Below are 25,593 nucleotides of genomic sequence, written 5' to 3'. Positions count from 1 at the left end.
GAGAACACAGACACACTCACACTGAGAGAACACTGACACACTCTCACTGAGAGAACACTGACACACACACTGAGAGAACACTGACACACACACTGAGAGAACTTTGACACACTCACACTTAGAGAACACTGACACACTCACACTGAGAGAACACTGACACACACACACTGAGAGAACACTGACATTCTCACTGAGAGAACACTGACACTCACACACAGACAACATTGATACACACACACTGCAAGGACACTGACACTGAGAGCACTGACGCTCAACACTGACACTCAGACTGAGAGAGCAGTGACACACTCACACTGAGTGATCACTGACACACACAGTGATAGACACTGCAACTCACACTGAGAGGACTCTGGCACTCACTCTGAGAGGACACTGACACACAGAGAGGGCACTGACAGACACACACGCACATTGAGAGAACACTGACACAAATACACACTGGGAGAACACTGACACACTCACACTGAGAGAACATTGACACACACACTGAGAGAACACTGACACACTCACACTGAGGGAACATTGACACACTCACTGCGGGAACACTGACACACTCACACTGAGAGAACACTGACATACTCACACTGAGAGATCATTGACACACACACTGAGAGAACACTGACACACTCTCACTGAGAGAACACTGACACACTCACACTGAGAGAATACTGACACTCACACTGCGAGAACACTGACACACTCACACTGAGAGAACACTGACACACTCTCACTGAGAGAACACTGACACACTCTCACTGAGAGAACACTGACACACTCACTCTGAGAGAACACTGACACACTCTCACTGAGAGAGCACTGACAAACTCAGACTGAGAGAATACCGACACTCACACTGCGAGAACACTGACACTCACACTGAGAGAACACTGACACACTCACTCTGAGAGAACACTGACACACTCTCACTGAGAGAACACTGACACTCACACTGAGAGAACACTGACACACTCTCACTGAGAGAACACTGACACACTCACACTGAGAGAACACTGACACACTCTCACTGAGAGAACACTGACACACTCTCACTGAGAGAACACTGACACACTCACACTGACGCTCGCTGACAGAACACTGACATTCACACTGAGAGAACACTGACGCTCGCACTGAGGGAACACTAACACACACACACTGAGAGAACACTGACACACTCCCACTGAGAGAACACTGACACACTCACACTGAGAGAACACTGACACACTCTCACTGAGAGAACACTGACACACTCTCACTGCGAGAACACTGACACACACACTGAGAGAACACTGACACAGTCTCACTGAGAGAACACTGACACTCACACTGAGAGAACACTGACACACTCACACTGAGAGAACACTGACACACTCTCACTGAGAGAACACTGACACTCACACTGAGAGAACACTGACACACTCACACTGAGAGAACACTGACACTCACACTGAGAGAACACTGACACACACACTGGGAGAACACTGACACTCTCTCACTGAGAGAACACTGACACACTCTCACTGAGAGAACACTGACACACACACTGAGAGAACACTAACACACTCTCACTGAGAGAACACTGACACTCACACTGAGAGAACACTGACACACTCTCACTGAGAGAACACTGACACACACACTGAGAACACTGACACACTCTCACTGAGAGAACACTGACACACACACTGAGAGAACACTGACACACTATCACTGAGAGAACACTGACACACACACTGAGAGAACACTGACACACACACTGAGAGAACACTGACACACTCACACTGAGAGAACACTGACACACTCACACAGAGAGAACACTGACACACTCTCACTGAGAGAACACTGACACACACACACAGAGATAAACTGACACACTCTCACTGAGAGAACACTGACACTCACACTGAGAGAACACTGACACTCACACTGAGTGAACACTGACACACTCACACTGAGAGAACACTGACACACTCACACTGAGTGTACACTGACACACTCTCACTGAGGGAACACTGACACACTCACACTGATTGAACACTGACACACACACTGAGAGAACACTGACACACTCACACTGAGAGAACACTGACACACTCACACTGAGAGAACACTGACACACACACACTGAGAGAACACTGACACACTCTCACTGAGAGAACACTGACACACTCACACTGAGAGAACATTGACACACACACTGAGAGAACACTGACACACTCACACTGAGGGAACATTGACACACTCACACTGAGAGAACATTGACACACACACTGAGAGAACACTGACACACAATCACTGAGAGAACACTGACACAATCACACTGAGGGAACATTGACGCACACACTGAGAGAACACTGACATACTCACACTGAGAGAACACTGACACACTCACACTGAGAGAACACTGACATACTCACACTGAGAGAACACTGACACACTCACACTGAGGGAATACTGACACTCACACTGAGAGAACACTGACACACTCACACTGAGAGAATACTGACACTCACACTGCGAGAACACTGACACACACACTGAGAGAACACTGACACACTCACTGAGAGATCACTGACACACTCTCACTGAGAGAACACTGACCCACACATTAAGAGAACACTGACACACTCTCACTGGAAGAACACTGACACACTCACACTGAGGGAACACTGACACACACTGAGGGAACACTGACACACTCTCACTGAGAGAACACTGACACTCACACTGAGAGAACACTGACACACTCTCACTGAGAGAACACTGACACACTCACACTGAGAGAACACTGACGCACACTCACTGAGAGAACACTGACACACTCACTGAGAGAACACTGACACACTCTCACTGAGAGAACACTGACACACACACACTGAGTGAACACTGACACACTCTCACTGAGAGAACACTGACACACTCACTGAGAGAACACTGACACACTCTCACTGAGAGAACACTGACACACACACACTGAGTGAACACTGACACACTCACACTGAGAGAAGACTGACACACTCACTGAGAGAACACTGACACATTCTCACTGAGAGAACACTGACACACTCACACTGAGGGAACACTGACACACTCTCACTGAGAGAAGACTGACACACTCACTGAGAGAACACTGACACATTCTCACTGAGAGAACACTGACACACACATTGAGAGAACACTGACACACTCTCACTGGAAGAACACTGACACACTCACACTGAGATAACACTGACACACTGTCACTGAGAGAACACTGACACACTCATACTCAGTGAACCCTGACACACACACTGAGAGAACACTGACACACTCTCACTGAGAGAACACTGACACACTCTCACTGAGAGAACACTGACACACACACTGAGAGAACACTGACACACTCACACTGAGAGAACACTGACACACTCACACTGAGAGAACACTGACACACTCTCACTGACACTGAGAACACTGACACACTCACACTGGGAGAACACTGACACACTCACACTGAGAGAACACTGACCCACTCACACTGAGAGAACACTGACCCACTCACACTGAGAGAGCACTGACACACACACACTGAGAAAACACTGACACACTCACACTGAGAGAACACTGACACACTCACACTGAGAGAACACTGACACACACACACTGAGAGAACACTGACACACTCACTGGGAGAACACTGACACAGACAGACTGACACTGAGAACACTGACGCTCGCTGACAGAACACTGACATTCTCACTGAGAGAACACTGACACTCACACACAGACAACATTGATTCACACACACTGCAAGGACACTGACACTGAGAGCACTGATGCTCAACACTGTCACTCACACTGAGTGATCACTGACACACACACTGATAGACATTGCAACTCACACTGAGAGGACTCTGGCACTCACACTGAGAGGACACTGACACACAGAGAGGGCACTGACAGACACACACGCACATTGAGATAACATTGACACAAATACACACTGGGAGAACACTGACACACTCACACTGAGGGAACATTGACATACTCACACTGAGAGAATACTGACACTCACACTGAGAGAACACTGACACACACACTGAGAGAACACTGACACACTCACACTGAGAGAACACTGACACACTCACACTGAGAGAACACTGACACACTCTCACTGAGAGAACACTGACACTCACACTGAGAGAACACTGACACACTCATACTGAGTGAACACTGACACACTCTCACTGAGAGAACACTGACACACTCACACTGAGAGAACATTGACACACACACTGAGAGAACACTGACACACTCACACTGAGGGAACATTGACATACTCACACTGAGAGAACATTGACACACACACTGAGAGAACACTGACACACAATCACTGAGAGAACACTGACACAATCACACTGAGAGAACATTGACGCACACACTGAGAGAACACTGACATACTCACACTGAGAGAACACTGACACACTCACACTGAAAGAACACTGACACACTCACACTGAGGGAATACTGACACTCACACTGAGAGAACACTGACACACTCACACTGAGAGAATACTGACACTCACACTGCAAGAACACTGACACACACACTGAGAGAACACTGACACACTCTCACTGAGAGAACACTGACCCACACATTGAGAGAACACTGACAAACCCTCACTGGAAGAACACTGACACACTCACACTGAGGGAACACTGACACACACTGAGAGAACACTGACACACTCTCACTGAGAGAACACTGACACACTCTCACTGAGAGAACACTGACACACACACTGAGAGAACACTGACACACTCACACTGAGAGAACACTGACACACTCACACTGAGAGAACACTGACACACTCTCACTGACACTGAGAACACTGACACACTCACACTGGGAGAACACTGACACACTCACACTGAGAGAACACTGACCCACTCACACTGAGAGAACACTGACCCACTCACACTGAGAGAGCACTGACACACACACACTGAGAAAACACTGACACACTCACACTGAGAGAACACTGACACACTCACACTGAGAGAACACTGACACACACACACTGAGAGAACACTGACACACTCTCACTGAGAGAACACTGACACACTCACACTGAGAGAACATTGACACACACACTGAGAGAACACTGACACACTCACACTGAGGGAACATTGACATACTCACACTGAGAGAACATTGACACACACACTGAGAGAACACTGACACACAATCACTGAGAGAACACTGACACAATCACACTGAGGGAACATTGACGCACACACTGAGAGAACACTGACATACTCACACTGAGAGAACACTGACACACTCACACTGAGAGAACACTGACATACTCACACTGAGAGAACACTGACACACTCACACTGAGGGAATACTGACACTCACACTGAGAGAACACTGACACACTCACACTGAGAGAATACTGACACTCACACTGCGAGAACACTGACACACACACTGAGAGAACACTGACACACTCACTGAGAGATCACTGACACACTCTCACTGAGAGAACACTGACCCACACATTGAGAGAACACTGACACACTCTCACTGGAAGAACACTGACACACTCACACTGAGGGAACACTGACACACACTGAGGGAACACTGACACACTCTCACTGAGAGAACACTGACACTCACACTGAGAGAACACTGACACACTCTCACTGAGAGAACACTGACACACTCACACTGAGAGAACACTGACACACACTCACTGAGAGAACACTGACACACTCACTGAGAGAACACTGACACACTCTCACTGAGAGAACACTGACACACACACACTGAGTGAACACTGACACACTCTCACTGAGAGAACACTGACACACTCACTGAGAGAACACTGACACACTCTCACTGAGAGAACACTGACACACACACACTGAGTGAACACTGACACACTCACACTGAGAGAACACTGACACACACACACTGAGAGAACACTCACACACTCACTGGGAGAACACTGACACAGACAGACTGACACTGAGAACACTGACGCTCGCTGACAGAACACTGACATTCTCACTGAGAGAACACTGACACTCACACACAGACAACATTGATACACACACACTGTAAGGACACTGACACGGAGAGCACGGATGCTCAACACTGTCACTCAGACTGAGAGAGCAGTGACACACTCACACTGAGTGATCACTGACACACACACTGATAGACATTGCAACTCACACTGAGAGGACTCTGGCACTCACACTGAGAGGACACGGACACACAGAGAGGGCACTGACAGACACACACGCACATTGAGAGAAGACTGACACAAATACACACTGGGAGAACACTGACAAACTCACACTGAGAGAACATTGACACACACACTGAGAGAATACTGACACACTCACACTGAGGGAACATTGACATACTCACACTGAGAGAACATTGACACACACACTGAGAGAACACTGACACAATCACACTGAGAGAACACTGACACACTCTCACTGAGAGAACACTGACACACTCACACTCAGCGAACACTGACACTCACACACTGAGAGAACACTGACACCCTCACACTGAGAGAACACTGACACACTCATACTGAGAGAACACTGACACACTCTCACTGAGAGAACACTGACACACTCACACTGAGAGAACACTGACACACTCACACTGAGAGAACACTGACACACTCACACTGAGAGAACACTGACACACACACACTGAGAGAACACTGACACACTCTCACTGAGAGAACACTGACACACTCACACTGAGGGAACACTGACACACTCTCACTGAGAGAAGACTGACACACTCACTGAGAGAACACTGACACATTCTCACTGAGAGAACACTGACACACACATTGAGAGAACACTGACACACTCTCACTGGAAGAACACTGACACACTCACACTGAGATAACACTGACACACTGTCACTGAGAGAACACTGACACACTCATACCCAGTGAACCCTGACACACACACTGAGAGAACACTGACACACTCTCACTGAGAGAACACTGACACACTCTCACTGAGAGAACACTGATACACACACTGAGAGAACACTGACACACTCACACTGAGAGAACACTGACACACTCACACTGAGAGAACACTGACACACTCTCACTGACACTGAGAACACTGACACACTCACACTGGGAGAACACTGACACACTCACACTGAGAGACCACTGACACACACACACTGAGAGAACACTGACACACTCACTGGGAGAACACTGACACAGACAGACTGACACTGAGAACACTGACGCTCGCTGACAGAACACTGACATTCTCACTGAGAGAACACTGACACTCACACACAGACAACATTGATACACACACACTGCAAGGACACTGACACTGAGAGCACTGATGCTCAACACTGTCACTCACACTGAGTGATCACTGACACACACACTGATAGACATTGCAACTCACACTGAGAGGACTCTGGCACTCACACTGAGAGGACACTGACACACAGAGAGGGCACTGACAGACACACACGCACATTGAGAGAACATTGACACAAATACACACTGGGAGAACACTGACACACTCACACTGAGGGAACATTGACATACTCACACTGAGAGAATACTGACACTCACACTGAGAGAACACTGACACACACACTGAGAGAACACTGACACACTCACACTGAGAGAACACTGACACACTCACACTGAGAGAACACTGACACACTCTCACTGAGAGAACACTGACACTCACACTGAGAGAACACTGACACACTCATACTGAGTGAACACTGACACACTCTCACTGAGAGAACACTGACACACTCACACTGAGAGAACATTGACACACACACTGAGAGAACACTGACACACTCACACTGAGGGAACATTGACATACTCACACTGAGAGAACATTGACACACACACTGAGAGAACACTGACACACAATCACTGAGAGAACACTGACACAATCACACTGAGAGAACATTGACGCACACACTGAGAGAACACTGACATACTCACACTGAGAGAACACTGACACACTCACACTGAGAGAACACTGACACACTCACACTGAGGGAATACTGACACTCACACTGAGAGAACACTGACACACTCACACTGAGAGAATACTGACACTCACACTGCAAGAACACTGACACACACACTGAGAGAACACTGACACACTCTCACTGAGAGAACACTGACCCACACATTGAGAGAACACTGACAAACCCTCACTGGAAGAACACTGACACACTCACACTGAGGGAACACTGACACACACTGAGAGAACACTGACACACTCTCTCTGAGAGAACACTGACACTCACACTGAGAGAACATTGACACACTCTCTCTGAGAGAACACTGACACACTCGCACTGAGAGAACACTGACACACTCTCACTGAAAGAACACTGACACACTCACTGAGAGAACACTGACACACTCTCACTGAGAGAACACTGACACACACACACTGAGTGAACACTGACACACTCATACTGAGAGAACACTGACACACACACACTGAGAGAACACTCACATGCTCACTGGGAGAACACTGACACAGACAGACTGACACTGAGAACACTGACGCTCGCTGACAGAACACTGACATTCTCACTGAGAGAACACTGACACTCACACACAGACAACATTGATACACACACACTGTAAGGACACTGACACTGAGAGCACGGATGCTCAACACTCTCACTCAGACTGAGAGAGCAGTGACACATTCACACTGAGTGATCACTGACACACACACTGATAGACATTGCAACTCACACTGAGAGGACTCTGGCACTCACACTGAGAGGACACTGACACACAGAGAGGGCACTGACAGACACACACGCACATTGAGAGAAGACTGACACAAATACACACTGGGAGAACACTGACACACTCACACTGAGAGAACATTGACACACACACTGAGAGAACACTGACACACAATCACTGAGAGAACACTGACACAATCACACTGAGAGAACATTGACGCACACACTGAGAGAACACTGACATACTCACACTGAGAGAACACTGACACACTCACACTGACAGAACACTGACACACTCACACTGAAAGAACACTGACACACACTGAGAGAACACTGACACACTCTCACTGAGGGAACACTGACATACTCACACTGAGAGAACACTGACACACTCACACTGAGGGAATACTGACACTCACACTGAGAGAACACTGACACACTCACACTGAGAGAATACTGACACTCACACTGCGAGAACACTGACACTCACACTGAGAGAACACTGACACACTCATACTCAGTGAACACTGACACACTCTCACTGAGAGAAACCTGACACACTCTCACTGAGAGAACACTGACACACTCTCACTGCGAGAACACTGACACACACACTGAGAGAACACTGACACACTCACACTGAGAGAACACTGACACACACACACTGAGAGAACACTGACACACACACACTGAGAGAACACAGACACACTCTCACAGAGAGAACACTGACACACACACTGAGAGAACACTGACACACTCTCACTGAGAGAACACTGACACACTCACTGAGAGAACACTGACACACTCTCACTGAGAGAACACTGACACACGCATTGAGAGAACACTGACACACTCTCACTGGAAGAACACTGACACACTCACACTGAGGGAACACTGACACACACTGAGAGAACACTGACACACTCTCACTGAGAGAACACTGACACACTCACACACAGAGAACACTGACACTCACACTGAGAGAACACTGACACCCTCACACGGAGTGAACACTGACACACTCACACTGAGATAACACTGACACACTGTCACTGAGAGAACACTGACACACTCATACTCAGTGAACACTGACACACACACTGAGAGAACACTGACACACTCTCACTGGAAGAACACTGACACACTCTCACTGAGAGAACACTGACACACTCACACTGAGAGAACACTGACACACTCACACTGAGAGAACACTGACACACTCTCACTGAGAGAACACTGACACACTCACTGAGAGAACACTGACACACTCACACTGAGAGAACACTGACACACTCACACTGAGAGAACATTGACACACACACTGACAGAACACTGACACACTCACACTGAAAGAACACTGACACACACTGAGAGAACACTGACACACTCTCACTGAGAGAACACTGACACACTCACACACAGAGAACACTGACACTCACACTGAGAGAACACTGACACCCTCACACTGAGTGAACACTGATACACTCTCACTGAGAGAACACTGACACACTCACTGAGAGAACACTGACACACTCTCACTGAGAGAACACTGATACTCACACTAAGAGAACACTGACACTCTCACACTGAGTGAACACTGACACACACACTGGGAGAACACTGACACACACACTGAGAGAACACTGACGTACTCACACTGAGAGAACACTGACACACACACTGAGAGAACACTGACACACTCACACTGAGATAACACTGACACACTGTCACTGAGAGAACACTGACAGACTCATACTCAGTGAACACTGACACACACACTGAGAGAACACTGACACACTCACACTGAGAGCACACTGACACACTCACACTGAGAGAACACTGACACACTCACACTGAGAGAACACTGACACACTCTCACTGAGAGAACACTGACACACTCTCACTGAGAGAACACTGACACACTCACACTGAGAGAACACTGACACACTCACACTGAGAGAACACTGACACACACACTGAGAGAACACTGACACACTCTCACTGAGAGAACACTGACACACACACTGAGAGAACACTGACACCCTCACACTGAGAGAACACTGACACACTCACTGAGAGAACACTGACACACTCACACTGAGAGAACACTGACACACTCACACTGAGAGAACATTGACACACACACTGACAGAACACTGACACACTCACACTGAAAGAACACTGACACACACTGAGAGAACACTGACACACTCTCACTGAGAGAACACTGACACACTCACACACAGAGAACACTGACACTCACACTGAGAGAACACTGACACCCTCACACTGAGTGAACACTGATACACTCTCACTGAGAGAACACTGACACACTCACTGAGAGAACACTGACACACTCTCACTGAGAGAACACTGATACTCACACTAAGAGAACACTGACACTCTCACACTGAGTGAACACTGACACACACACTGGGAGAACACTGACACACACACTGAGAGAACACTGACGTACTCACACTGAGAGAACACTGACACACACACTGAGAGAACACTGACACACTCACACTGAGATAACACTGACACACTGTCACTGAGAGAACACTGACAGACTCATACTCAGTGAACACTGACACACACACTGAGAGAACACTGACACACTCACACTGAGAGCACACTGACACACTCACACTGAGAGAACACTGACACACTCACACTGAGAGAACACTGACACACTCTCACTGAGAGAACACTGACACACTCTCACTGAGAGAACACTGACACACTCACACTGAGAGAACACTGACACACTCACACTGAGAGAACACTGACACACACACTGAGAGAACACTGACACACTCTCACTGAGAGAACACTGACACACACACTGAGAGAACACTGACACCCTCACACTGAGAGAACACTGACACACGCTCACTGAGAGAACACTGACACACTCTCACTGTGAGAGCACTGACACACTCTCACTGTGAGAGCACTGACACACTCACACTGAGAGAACACCGTCACACCCACACCGAGAGAACACTGACACACACACTGGGAGAACACAGACACACTCACACTGAGAGAACACTGACACACTCTCACTGAGAGAACACTGACACACACACTGAGAGAACACTGACACACACACTGAGAGAACTTTGACACACTCACACTTAGAGAACACTGACACACTCACACTGAGAGAACACTGACACACACACACTGAGAGAACACTGACATTCTCACTGAGAGAACACTGACACTCACACACAGACAACATTGATACACACACACTGCAAGGACACTGACACTGAGAGCACTGACGCTCAACACTGACACTCAGACTGAGAGAGCAGTGACACACTCACACTGAGTGATCACTGACACACACAGTGATAGACACTGCAACTCACACTGAGAGGACTCTGGCACTCACTCTGAGAGGACACTGACACACAGAGAGGGCACTGACAGACACACACGCACATTGAGAGAACACTGACACAAATACACACTGGGAGAACACTGACACACTCACACTGAGAGAACATTGACACACACACTGAGAGAACACTGACACACTCACACTGAGGGAACATTGACACACTCACTGCGGGAACACTGACACACTCACACTGAGAGAACACTGACATACTCACACTGAGAGAACATTGACACACACACTGAGAGAACACTGACACACTCTCACTGAGAGAACACTGACACACTCACACTGAGAGAATACTGACACTCACACTGCGAGAACACTGACACACTCACACTGAGAGAACACTGACACACTCTCACTGAGAGAACACTGACACACTCTCACTGAGAGAACACTGACACACTCACTCTGAGAGAACACTGACACACTCTCACTGAGAGAGCACTGACAAACTCAGACTGAGAGAATACCGACACTCACACTGCGAGAACACTGACACTCACACTGAGAGAACACTGACACACTCACTCTGAGAGAACACTGACACACTCTCACTGAGAGAACACTGACACTCACACTGAGAGAACACTGACACACTCTCACTGAGAGAACACTGACACACTCACACTGAGAGAACACTGACACACTCTCACTGAGAGAACACTGACACACTCTCACTGAGAGAACACTGACACACTCACACTGACGCTCGCTGACAGAACACTGACATTCACACTGAGAGAACACTGACGCTCGCACTGAGGGAACACTAACACACACACACTGAGAGAACACTGACACACTCCCACTGAGAGAACACTGACACACTCACACTGAGAGAACACTGACACACTCTCACTGAGAGAACACTGACACACTCTCACTGCGAGAACACTGACACACACACTGAGAGAACACTGACACAGTCTCACTGAGAGAACACTGACACTCACACTGAGAGAACACTGACACACTCACACTGAGAGAACACTGACACACTCTCACTGAGAGAACACTGACACTCACACTGAGAGAACACTGACACACTCACACTGAGAGAACACTGACACTCACACTGAGAGAACACTGACACACACACTGGGAGAACACTGACACTCTCTCACTGAGAGAACACTGACACACTCTCACTGAGAGAACACTGACACACACACTGAGAGAACACTAACACACTCTCACTGAGAGAACACTGACACTCACACTGAGAGAACACTGACACACTCTCACTGAGAGAACACTGACACACACACTGAGAACACTGACACACTCTCACTGAGAGAACACTGACACACACACTGAGAGAACACTGACACACTATCACTGAGAGAACACTGACACACACACTGAGAGAACACTGACACACACACTGAGAGAACACTGACACACTCACACTGAGAGAACACTGACACACTCACACAGAGAGAACACTGACACACTCTCACTGAGAGAACACTGACACACACACAGAGAGAACACTGACACACTCACACTGAGAGAACACTGACACTCACACTGAGAGAACACTGACACTCACACTGAGTGAACACTGACACACTCACACTGAGAGAACACTGACACACTCACACTGAGTGTACACTGACACACTCTCACTGAGGGAACACTGACACACTCACACTGATTGAACACTGACACACACACTGAGAGAACACTGACACACTCACACTGAGAGAATACTGACACTCACACTGAGAGAACACTGACACACACACTGAGAGAACACTGACACACACCGAGAGAACACTGACACACTCTCACTCAGAGAACACTGAGACACACACTGAGAGAACATTGACACACTCTCACTGAGAGAACACTGACACACACACTGAGAGAACACTGACACTCTCACTGAGAGAACACTGACACACTCTCACTGAGAGATCACTGACACACTCACACTGAGAGAACACTGACACTTTCTCACTGAGCCAACAGTGACACACTCACACTGAGGGAACACTGACACACACACTGAGAGAACACTGACACACTCTCACTGAGAGAACACTGACACACTCTCACTGAGGGAACACTGACACACTCTCACTGAGAGAACACTGACACACTCTCACTGAGAGAACACTGATACTCTCACTGAGGGAGCACTGACACACCCTCACTGAGAGAACACTGACACACTCACACTGAGAGAACACTGACACACTCTCCCTGAGAGAACACTGACACCCTCTCCCTGAGAGAACACTGACATACTCTCACTGAGAGAACACTGACATACTCTCACTGAGAGAACACTGACACTCTCACACTGAGAGAACACTGACACACTCTCACTGAGAGAACACTGACACTGTCACTGAGAGAACACTGACACACCCTCACTGACAGAACACTGACACACTCACACTGAGAGAACACTGACACACTCTCCCTGAGATAACACTGACACACTCTCACTGAGAGAACACTGACACACTCACACTGAGAGAACACCGACACACTCACACTGAGAGAGCACTGACACACATATTGAGAGAACACTGACACACTCACACTGAGAGAACACTGACACACTCTCACTGTTAGAACACAGACACTCACACTGAGAGAACACTCACACCCTCACACTGAGAGAACACTGACACACTCATACTGAGTGAACACTGACACACTCACTGAGAGAACACTGACACACTCTCACTGAGAGAACACTGACACACTCTCACTGTGAGAGCACTGACACACTCACACTGAGAGAACACCGACACACACACTGAGAGAACACTGGCACACTCTCACTGAGAGAACACTGACACACTCACACTGAGAGAACACTGACACACTCTCACTGTTAGAACACAGACACTCACACTGAGAGAACACTGACACCCTCACACTGAGAGAACACTGACACACTCATACTGAGTGAACACTGACACACTCACTGAGAGAACACTGACACACTCTCACTGAGAGAACACTGACACACTCTCACTGTGAGAGCACTGACACACTCACACTGAGAGAACACCGACACACACACTGAGAGAACACTGGCACACTCACACTGAGCGAACACTGACACACTCTCACTGAGAGAACACTGACACACTCACACTGTTAGAACACAGACACTCACACTGAGAGAACACTGACATATTCACACTGAGAGAACACTGACACACTCACACTGAGAGAACACTGACACACTCACACTGAGAGAACACTGACACACTCTCACTGAGAGAACACTGACACACACACTGAGAGAACACTGACACCCACACTGAGAGAACACTGACACACTCACTCTGAGAGAAAACGGACACACGCACACTGAGAGAACACTGACACACTCTCACTGAGAGAACACTGACACACTCACACTGTGGGAACACTGACACACTCACACTGAGAGAACACTGACACACTCTCACTGAGAGAACACTCACACACTCTCACTGAGAGAACACTGACACACTTTCACTGAGAGAACACTGACACACTCACACTGAGAGAACACTGACACACTCTCACTGAGAGAACACTGACACACTCTCACTGAGAGAACACTGACACACACACTGAGAGAACACTGACACACTCTCACTGAGAGAACACTGACACACTCTCACTGAGAGAACACTGACACACACACTGAGTGAACACTGACACACTCACACTGAGAGAACACTGACACACTCTCACTGAGAGAACACTGACACACTCACACTGAGAGAACACTGACACACTCTCACTGAGAGAACACTGACACACTCACACTGAGAGAACACTGACACACTCTCACTGAGAGAACACTGACACACTCTCACTGAGAGAACACTGACACACTCACACTGAGAGAACACTGACACACTCTCACTGAGAGAACACTGACACACTCACACTGAGAGAACACTGACACACTCTCACTGAGAGAACACTGACACACTCTCACTGAGAGAACACTGAAACACTCACACTGAGAGAACACTGACACACTCTCACTGAGAGAACACTGACACACTCACACTGAGAGAACACTGACACACTCTCACTGAGAGAACACTGACACACACACTGAGAGAACACTGACACACTCTCACTGAGAGAACACTGACACACTCTCACTGAGAGAACACTGACACACTCACACTGAGTGAACACTGACACACTCACACTGAGAGAACACTGACACACTCTCACTGAGAGAACACTGACACACTCACACTGAGAGAACACTGACACACTCTCACTGAGAGAACACTGACACACTCACACTGAGAGAACACTGACACACTCTCTCCTGAGAGAACACTGACACACTCTCACTGAGAGAACACTGACACACACACTGAGAGAACACTGACACACTCTCACTGAGAGAACACTGACACACTCTCACTGAGAGAACACTGACACACACACTGAGAGAACACTGACACACTCTCACTGAGAGAACACTGACACACTCTCACTGAGAGAACACTGACACACTCTCACTGAGAGAACACTGACACACACACTGAGAGAACACTGACACACTCTCACTGAGAGAACACTGACACACTCTCACTGAGAGAACACTGACACACACACTGAGAGAACACTGACACGCTCACACTGAGAGAACACTGACACACACACTGAGAGAACACTGACACACACACTGAGAGAACACTGACACACTCACACTGAGAGAACACTGACACACACACTGAGAGAACACTGACACACACACTGAGAGAACACTGACACACTCACACTGAGAGAACACTGACACACACACTGAGAGAACACTGACACACACACTGAGAGAACGCTGACAGACTCACACTGAGAGAACACTGACACACACACTGAGAGAACACTGACACACACACTGAGAGAACACTGACACACTCACACTGAGAGAACACTGACACACACACTGAGAGAACACTGACACACTCTCACTGAGAGAACATTGACACACTCTCACTGAGAGAACACTGACACACACACTGAGAGAACACTGAGGACACTACGACAACAGGTGAATGAACACCGCACGACAATCACCAGGCTAGAGTGTTCTCTTCCTGTTGGGGAACACTTCAGCGGTCACGGGCATTCGGCCTCTGATCTTCGGGTAAGCGTTCTCCAAGGCGACCTTCACGACACACGACAGCGCCGAGTCGCTGAGCAGAAACTGATAGCGAAGGTCCGCACACATGAGGACGGCCTCAACCGGGACCTTGGATTCATGTCACACTATCTGTAACCCCCACAACTTGCCTGGACTTGCAAAATCTCACTAACTGTCCTGTCTGGAGACAATACACATCTCTTTAACCTGTGCTTAACGCTCTCCCCACTCAAATTGTCTGTACCTTTAAGACTTGATTACCTGTAAAGACTCGCATTCCAATCATTATTCTGTGAATTGAGTTTGTGTCTTTATATGCCCTGTTTGTGAACAGAACTCCCACTCACCTGATGAAGGAGCAGCGCTCCGAAAGCTAGTGGCTTTTGCTACCAAATAAACCTGTTGGACTTTAACCTGGTGTTGTGAGACTTCTTACTGGGATACCCCCACATTGTTACAATCACAGTTGAGGAGGGATTGTTGTTTGCAATACAATTTAATCTGGAAAGGATCCCTTTCCAGAGGTATTTTTTCCAAGACCCAATAGTTACGTTTTTAAAGGAGTCAATTTAACCAGGCTTTCTTGAGTTAAATGTAGTATGAGTTTATTAATTCCTAAAGGCAAGAAAATGGTAAAACACACTCATATAGATTAGAAGAGAAAAATCAGTACAAAATAAGTCCATTTTTACAAAGACGGAGTATGGAACAGCCCTTCACTCGTGAGGAGTAGATGATCAAGTGTTGCAGCCATTGCGATTGAAGAATCCAGTAGAATTGACTTCTGTGGTGACACCCTGAATGACCAGGGTGAGGTTAGGGCCGGTCAAGGACAGTAGTGGGAACTTGTGCATGGAGTCAGTAGTGATAGGCGAGGTGATGAATGAATACATTTCTTCAGTGTTCACCAAGGAGAGGGGCCATGTTTTTGAGGAAGAGAAGGTGTTACAGGCTAATAGGCTGGAGGAAATATTTGTTCGGAGGGAGGATGTACTGGCAGTTTTGAATAAACTGAAGGTCGATAAGTCCCCTGGGCCTGATGAAATATATCTTAGGATTCTTTGGGAAGTAAGGGATGAGATTGCAGAGCCTTTGGCTTTGAGCTTTGGGTCCTCACTGTCCATGGGGATGGTGCCAGAGGACTGGAGAATGGCGAATGTTGTTCCTCTGTTTAAGAAAGGGAATAGAAATGACCCTGGTAATTATAGACCGGTTAGTCTTACTTCGGTGGTTGGTAAATTGATGGAAAAGGTCCTTAGGGATGGGATTTATGACCATTTAGAAAGATGCGGATTAATCCGGGATAGTCAGCACGGATTCATGAAGGGCAAGTCGTGCCTCACAAATTTGATTGAATTTTTTGAGGAGGTAACTAAGTGTGTTGATGAAGGTAGGGCAGTTGATGTCATATACATGGATTTTAGTAAGGCGTTTGATAAGGTCCCCCATGCTCGGCTTATGGTGAAAGTAAGGAGTTGTGGGATAGAGGGAAAGTTGGCCGATTGGATAGGTAACTGGCTATCTGATCGAAGACAGAGGGTGGTGGTGGATGGAAAATTTTCGGATTGGAGGCAGGTTGCTAGCGGAGTGCCACAGGAATCAGTGCTTGGTTCTCTTCTCTTTGTGATTTTTATTAATGACTTAGAGGAGGGGGCTGAAGGGTGGATCAGTAAATTTGCTGATGACATCAAGATTGGTGGAGTCGTGGATGAGGTGGAGGGCTGTTGTAGGCTGCAAAGAGACATAGATAGGATGCAGAGCTGGGCTGAAAAATGGCAAATGGAGTTTAACCCTGATAAATGTGAGGTGATTTATTTTGGTAGAACTAATCTAAATGTGGATTACAGGGTCAAAGGTAGGGTTCTGAAGACTGTGGAGGAACAGAGAGATCTTGGGGTCCATATCCACAGATCTCTAAATGTTGCCACTCAAGTGGATAGAGCTGTGAAGAAGGCCTATAGTGTGTTAGCTTTTATTAACAGGGAGTTGGAGTTTAAGAGCCGTGGGGTTATGCTGCAACTGTACAGGACCTTGGTGAGACCAAATTTGGAATATTGTGTGCAGTTCTGGTCACCTCACTATAAGAAGGATGTGGAAGCGCTAGAAAGAGTGCAGAGGAGATTTCCCAGGATGCTGCCTGGTTTGGAGGGCAGGTCTTATGAGGAAAGGTTGAGGGAGCTAGGACTGTTCTCTCTGGAGTGGAGGAGGCTGAGGGGAGACTTCATAGAGGTTTATAAATTGATGAAGGGGATAGATAGAGAGAACGTTCAAAGATTATTTCCTCGGGTGGATGGAGCTATTACAAGGGGGCATAACTATAGGGTTCATGGTGGGAGATATTGGAAGGATATCAGAGGTAGGTTCTTCGCGCGGAGAGCGGTTGGGGTGTGGAATGGACTGCCTGCAGTGATAGTGGAGTCAGACACTTTAGGAACATTTAAGCGGTTATTGGATAGGCACATGGAGCACACCAGGATGATAGGGAGTGGGATAACTTGATCTTGGTTTCAGATAAAGCTCGGCACAACATCGTGGGCCGAAGGGCCTGTTCTGTGCTGTACTGTTCTATGTTCTGTGGTCGGTTTTGCAATTCCAGTGTTTGTATTTGGCAGAGAAGCTTCTCAGTTCTCTTTTCAGCTGTGGTCTTGCTGACTTCGCTGACTTTCACAGTCAGAGAGAGAGAGATTGAGATATGCCTGCACAAAAGGTTATTTGCAGGAGTACAGTGGGCATGCTTGTTGGCTTTTACTTCTGTGTCAAACTTCCAGCACTTGTTCTCACAGAGCATACATACCAACAGGCAACTGGGACAGCTTTTCAGCTGGCCTTTAACCCAATCTTTGTGTATTTCAAGTGAGAAGGCAAATCCACAAAAATCTGTTTGGACATTATGCAGGAATCACTTCATAAAATGGCCATTATGTCCTATTGTCTCCATCAGAGATGGCGATTAGTTTCTGAATGCTTGTTTCGAAGGTTCCGTTGTCTCTTAGAGAATCACCCTACAGCAATTCAGCCAGCAGCATGGGTATCAATTTTTAAAATTAACCTCAGATTTTATTTAAAGTTTATTTATTAGTATCGCAAGTAGGTTTACAAAGTCCAATATTTCCAGATGTAATTCAGTGATTTTTCATTCATTATTACGACAATGGCGGAAAGCAGGAAACTAGGTGTAAAGCAGAACCTGAGGACAATGTGGCCTGGAGTGGGGGTTCGGGGTGTGGCATAGGGGTGTGGTTTGGGTGGTGAGGTGGCGTAACTTGTCCAATTGAAATACCAAAAGTTAAGATAAAGGGTGAAAGTAGCTGCTTGAAATAGCTGTGATGTGGAGATGCCGGCGTTGGACTCGGGTAAGCACAGTAAGAAGTCTCACAGCACCAGGTTAAAGTCCAACAGGTTTATTTGGTAGCAAATACCATAAGCTTTCGGAGCACAGCTCCTTCATCAGATGGAGTGGATATCTGTTCTCCAACAGTGCACAGACACAGAAATCAAGTTACAGAATACTAATTAGAATGCAAATCTCTACAGCCAGCCAGGTCTTAAAGGTACAGACAATGTGGGTGGAGGGAGCATTCAACACAGGTTAAAGAGATGTGTATTGTCTCCAGACAGAACAGCTAGTGAGATTCTGCAAGTCCAGGAGGCAAGCTGTGGGGGTTACTGATAATGTGACATAAATCTGACATCCCGGTTTAGGCCGTCCTCATGTGTGCGGAACTTGGCTATCAGTTTCTGCTCAGCGACTCTGCGCTGTCGTGTGTCGTGAAGGCCGCCTTGGAGAACGCTTACCTGAAGATCCAAGGCTGAATGCCTGTGACTGCTGAAGTGCTCCCCCACAGGAAGAGAACAGTTTTGCCTGGTGATTGTCGAGCGGTGTTCATTCATCCGTTGTCGTAGCGTCTGCCTGGTTTCCCCAATGTACCATGCCTCGGGACATCCTTTCCTGCAGCGTACCAGGTAGACGACGTTGGCCGAGTTGCAAGAGTAGGTACCGTGTACCTGGTAGATGGTGTGAGATGATGGCATCCGTGTCGATGATCCGGCACGTCTTGCAGAGGTTGCTGTGGCAGGGTTGTGTGGTGTCGTGGTCACTGTTCTCCTGAAGGCTGGGTAGTTTGCTGCGGACAATGGTCTGTTTGAGGTTGTGCGGTTGTTTGAAGGCAAGAAGTGGGGGTGTGGGGATGGCCTTGGCGAGATGTTCGTCTTCATCAATGACATGTTGAAGGCTCCGGAGGAGATGCCGTAGCTTCTGATCTTGCAGAATCTCACTAGCTGTTCTGTCTGGAGACAATACACATCTCTTTAACCTGTGTTGAATGCTCCCTCCACCCACATTGTCTGTACCTTTAAGACCTGGCTGGCTGTAGAGATTTGCATTCTAATTAGTATTCTGTAACTTGATTTCTGTGTCTGTGCACTGTTGGAGAACAGATATCCACTCCACCTGACGAAGGAGCTGTGCTCCGAAAGCTTATGGTATTTGCTACCAAATAAACCTGTTGGACTTTAACCTGGTGTTGTGAGACTTCTTACTGAAATAGCTGTGACAGAGGTTAAGCAGCAGCTCAGTTGAGATTGAGATTTTCGTCTTGATAATATTTCCAGTATCTCCCTGCCCCACCCAAGTTATTGCACATGGTAACATTAAGAAGTGTTTAAGCAGGATCTTTATTTCTGTATCCCTGTTTGCACTGCCAACTCCTAAACCAAGAACCTACTCGTGCCTCACTGCTGGCTTTCTATAATGTCACTTCCACTGATATCTCCTGGAATACGTCCAGCCAGAATTGGTAACCCTATAATAACAATTAACCTTTAACTGATCTCAGGATCTGCAATTCATAACAATTAGACTTAGTAGACATAAAGGACAAACCTGTACCAAAGCTTTTACCAGTGAATCTTCCATGACAATGCTGAATGAAAACAAGTGTACATGATAATGTTACCGATTAAATGTTACAGAAAACAGCATTCCTGTTGCACTTATGATTAAATGTTAAGTCTAACTGGATGGGCTGGAACTTTCTGGCCATTCATGCTGGCGGGGTCTTCTGACCCTGGCCTGCCACGTGTTTCACGGCAATGAAGGCTGCATTCAGCAGGAAACCCCGTTGACAATGACAGGACCAGAAAATCCCACTGCTGACCAATGGCGGGCTACCTCCCACTGCCATGGAATGTAGCGGATTAGGCAGTAAATCCAACCCAATGTCACTGAAGCATTAGTAAATCATACCTTAACCTTGTCATTGTTTAATGAAGCGTTCCCTGAGTTATTGTGCTGAATGCCATAGTGGGTCCATGTGTAATGGTTAAAGAAGTACTGGCTGCACCTTGCTGAATATGCAGTAAAGGTCAACATTTCAGAAAGTGAACTGGTGACCAATAGAACAATTGGAATCTGATCCAGGAATGTGAATTGTCACTTCAGGGTGAACCTGAGAAGTACTAATTGTGAAACAAAAGTGAGAATTGGTGAGCGAGGGAAGTTTGTGTCCACTGCAAAGGACTTAAGAAATGCAGTTTGATGTTAGTTCTGCTGAGCCCAGGAATAACCGTTGTCTCTTTAGTTTCATTATCCAATTACATTTTGGCCGCTGATGATGAGGACACACTAACCTGAGCCTCTTCTTTTATTTATTTCTATATTTTTTCTCAGGAACGAGACGTTTTATACTTTGATGCAAAAGCAGGAACATCTGATGTAAGTCCAGAAGTTGAATATACGTTGCATGTTTGACTTATTCAACTTTCGGCTGTTCTCTCTGTGTCTTTGCTGTTGTACCAAGGTCTTGTCTCACTGTATGAGGGAGGTGAGAAATGCAAAGAAAGAGGTGGGGATAACTTTCAGTTCTATTGGGGCTGACAGGTATCAGTGGAACAGGTGATTTAATGGAAAGAATTGTCTGCAGACAAAAATCGTCTGCCTTTGCCTTCCCATCTTAATGAGACAGCAAGCTGCCCAACCCATCCTGGATGTGGTGGCTGGTTTAGTGAATGACTGAACCAAACAGACCTAGAAAGTTACTCCTCTGCAATGGCTACAGGGCCACACTAACTGGCCTCAGTGCTACTGGATATGGCAAGGGACAAATCAAGCAGGATGGCCACTACGGACATTACTCAGTAATACCAGCCAGAATCAGATGTATAGGTGCTGTAATACCCTCTAACTAAATGAGCTGCCAAAATCATAGCTGAGGCTTACAAATGGCGAAAGGCACTTGGATGAAATATCAGAGGATATCTGATATCGAACAACTCCAAGCTCTGTAAGGAATCAGCACTTGCACAAGGAGTGGGGGTAATGCGTTGAATGAAAAGCATTTGAAAAACCCTGTCAAATCTCACTTCGAGGAACACATCCCACTCAAATCAAATAATATATAAGACAACATACAAGATGGGAGTAGTGATAAAGACCAGCTAGGCCATTACTGTCTTGCCGTGTGGCTTGTCGACATTAATGCCCTAATCTCAACTCCCTCACATTTACAGCCATGCAGCCTCTTAAGGAAGAGGAAAAATACTTAGGTCAATTTCGAGCCAAAAGCTGGGAAATCCCTTTCCAATTCCTGAAAATACTCAATCTTCAGGAGATGAAAGTTGTGCTGGAGTATTGTTGATGCTGTGTGTTGTATGCTTTTGTGCTGTGTGTTTTATGTTGTGTGTTGTGTATTGTGATAGTTCCCTATAATTAAATTTCCTTCCACGTTGAGAAGGCTTGACAAATGGCGCATGAACTTGACACCTGAAAGAGGTATGGCCTTCCATTTTAATGTCTCTAATGTCACTCTGAAAAATTTATGGTTTGAAATCATTTTACTGAATATGAATTTCGTGGGGCTTCAAGGTATGAAGTGTTTGAACACATTCAATTTCTGGCACTTGTTATGAGCAACAAATATTACCTGCAGCACAATGAAGATGCAGTAAGAAGCACCCGCTGCTCTGGCAACATATTCTTCCTTAAGTACAGAATCTAAAATTGTGTACAATGCTCTAAGTATGGTCTTAATAAAGCCATATATAATTGCAGGAAAACTTCTATACTCATGAACTCCAAATCCATTGCAATAAAGTTTATCCTTTATCCACCTAATTGCTCGCTGTACCTACATTTTAACTTTGTATGAAAGGGCATGAAAATCCCTCTGAAAATAAACAATAGTTTCTTGCCATTTAAAAATTATTCTGATTTTTTAAATTCTCCCTGTCAGTGTGAATAACCTCACATTTCCCCAAGTTACATTTCATTGCATTCATTGACCGAAGCAAAGCATTTTTACTTAGTAAATTGTGAGACTCGGATTATTCTTATTCTTTAGCTGGGCCTTGTTGGCTAGGCCAGCATTTTATTTCCCAACCCTTTGAGAAAGTGGTGGTGAGCTGCCTTCTTGAACTGCTGCATGTCCATGTGGTAATTGTACTCCAAAGGTTTGTTCTTCAAAAACTGCTTCATGAGGATGTGACTGCAGCTGTCTTCTGATCTGAAATAGATAGCTTCAAAATCCAGACCAGTGTCGAGCAAGGCTATGCGATAGCTCCCATACTATATACAATCTACCTGACAATGGCTATTCACCTCATCAAAGACAAAAATTATCTACAGTTTGCAATGTCTTTGCCCACACTGCACCAGATTTACAAACCACTTTTGATCTCTTCAATTTTGCGTAGAAGAAACTTGGTCTGTCCCTGAATGTCACCAAAACAAAACTAATCTATCAAGTCACACCCAGACAGACAAATATTCCACCTTCCATATATGTTGAAGGGGAGACTCTTTAAATACATTGAACATATGCCAGACCTTGGCAACCACTGCCCTCAAAAGGCTCCCATTAACGAGGAGATCCAATACCAGATCAACTGTGTTAGCTCAATTTTCTATAAACAACACCAACAAAGAACAAAACAGCACAGGAACAGGCCATTTGGCCCTCCAAGCCCGCGCCGCTCCCTGGTCCAAACTAGACCATTCTTTTGTATCCCTCCATTCCCACTCCGTTCACGTGGCTATCTAGATAAGTCTTAAACGTTCCCAGTGTGTCCGCCTCCACCACCTTGCCCGGCAGCGCATTCCAGGCCTCCAACACCCTCTGTGTAAAATACGTCCTTCTGATATCCGTGTTAAACCTCCCCCCCCTCACCTTGAACCTATGACCCCTCGTGAACGTCACCACCGACCTGGGAAAAAGCTTCCCACTGTTCACCCTTTCATAATTT

At 46.7% G+C, this 25,593-nt stretch overlaps 1 protein-coding gene across 1 annotated transcript in view; it reads left to right on the top strand.

Annotated features, from left to right (window-relative positions):
* Window positions 1-25,593, top strand: part of cacna2d2a (calcium channel, voltage-dependent, alpha 2/delta subunit 2a) — a 1,197,503-nt gene that overhangs the window by 750,181 nt on the left and 421,729 nt on the right. Inside the window, exon 5 of the mRNA XM_078209320.1 lies at window positions 23,024-23,068. Coding sequence (XP_078065446.1) covers window positions 23,024-23,068 — 45 coding nt within the window. The remainder of the gene's footprint in view (window positions 1-23,023; window positions 23,069-25,593) is intronic.

Source organism: Mustelus asterias, chromosome 3 (assembly GCF_964213995.1).
Source record: "Mustelus asterias chromosome 3, sMusAst1.hap1.1, whole genome shotgun sequence".
NCBI classification, from domain to species: Eukaryota; Metazoa; Chordata; class Chondrichthyes; order Carcharhiniformes; family Triakidae; genus Mustelus; species Mustelus asterias.
The sequence above is the reverse complement of the archived record's forward strand: the minus strand, read 5'-3'. Positions and strand labels throughout refer to the sequence as shown.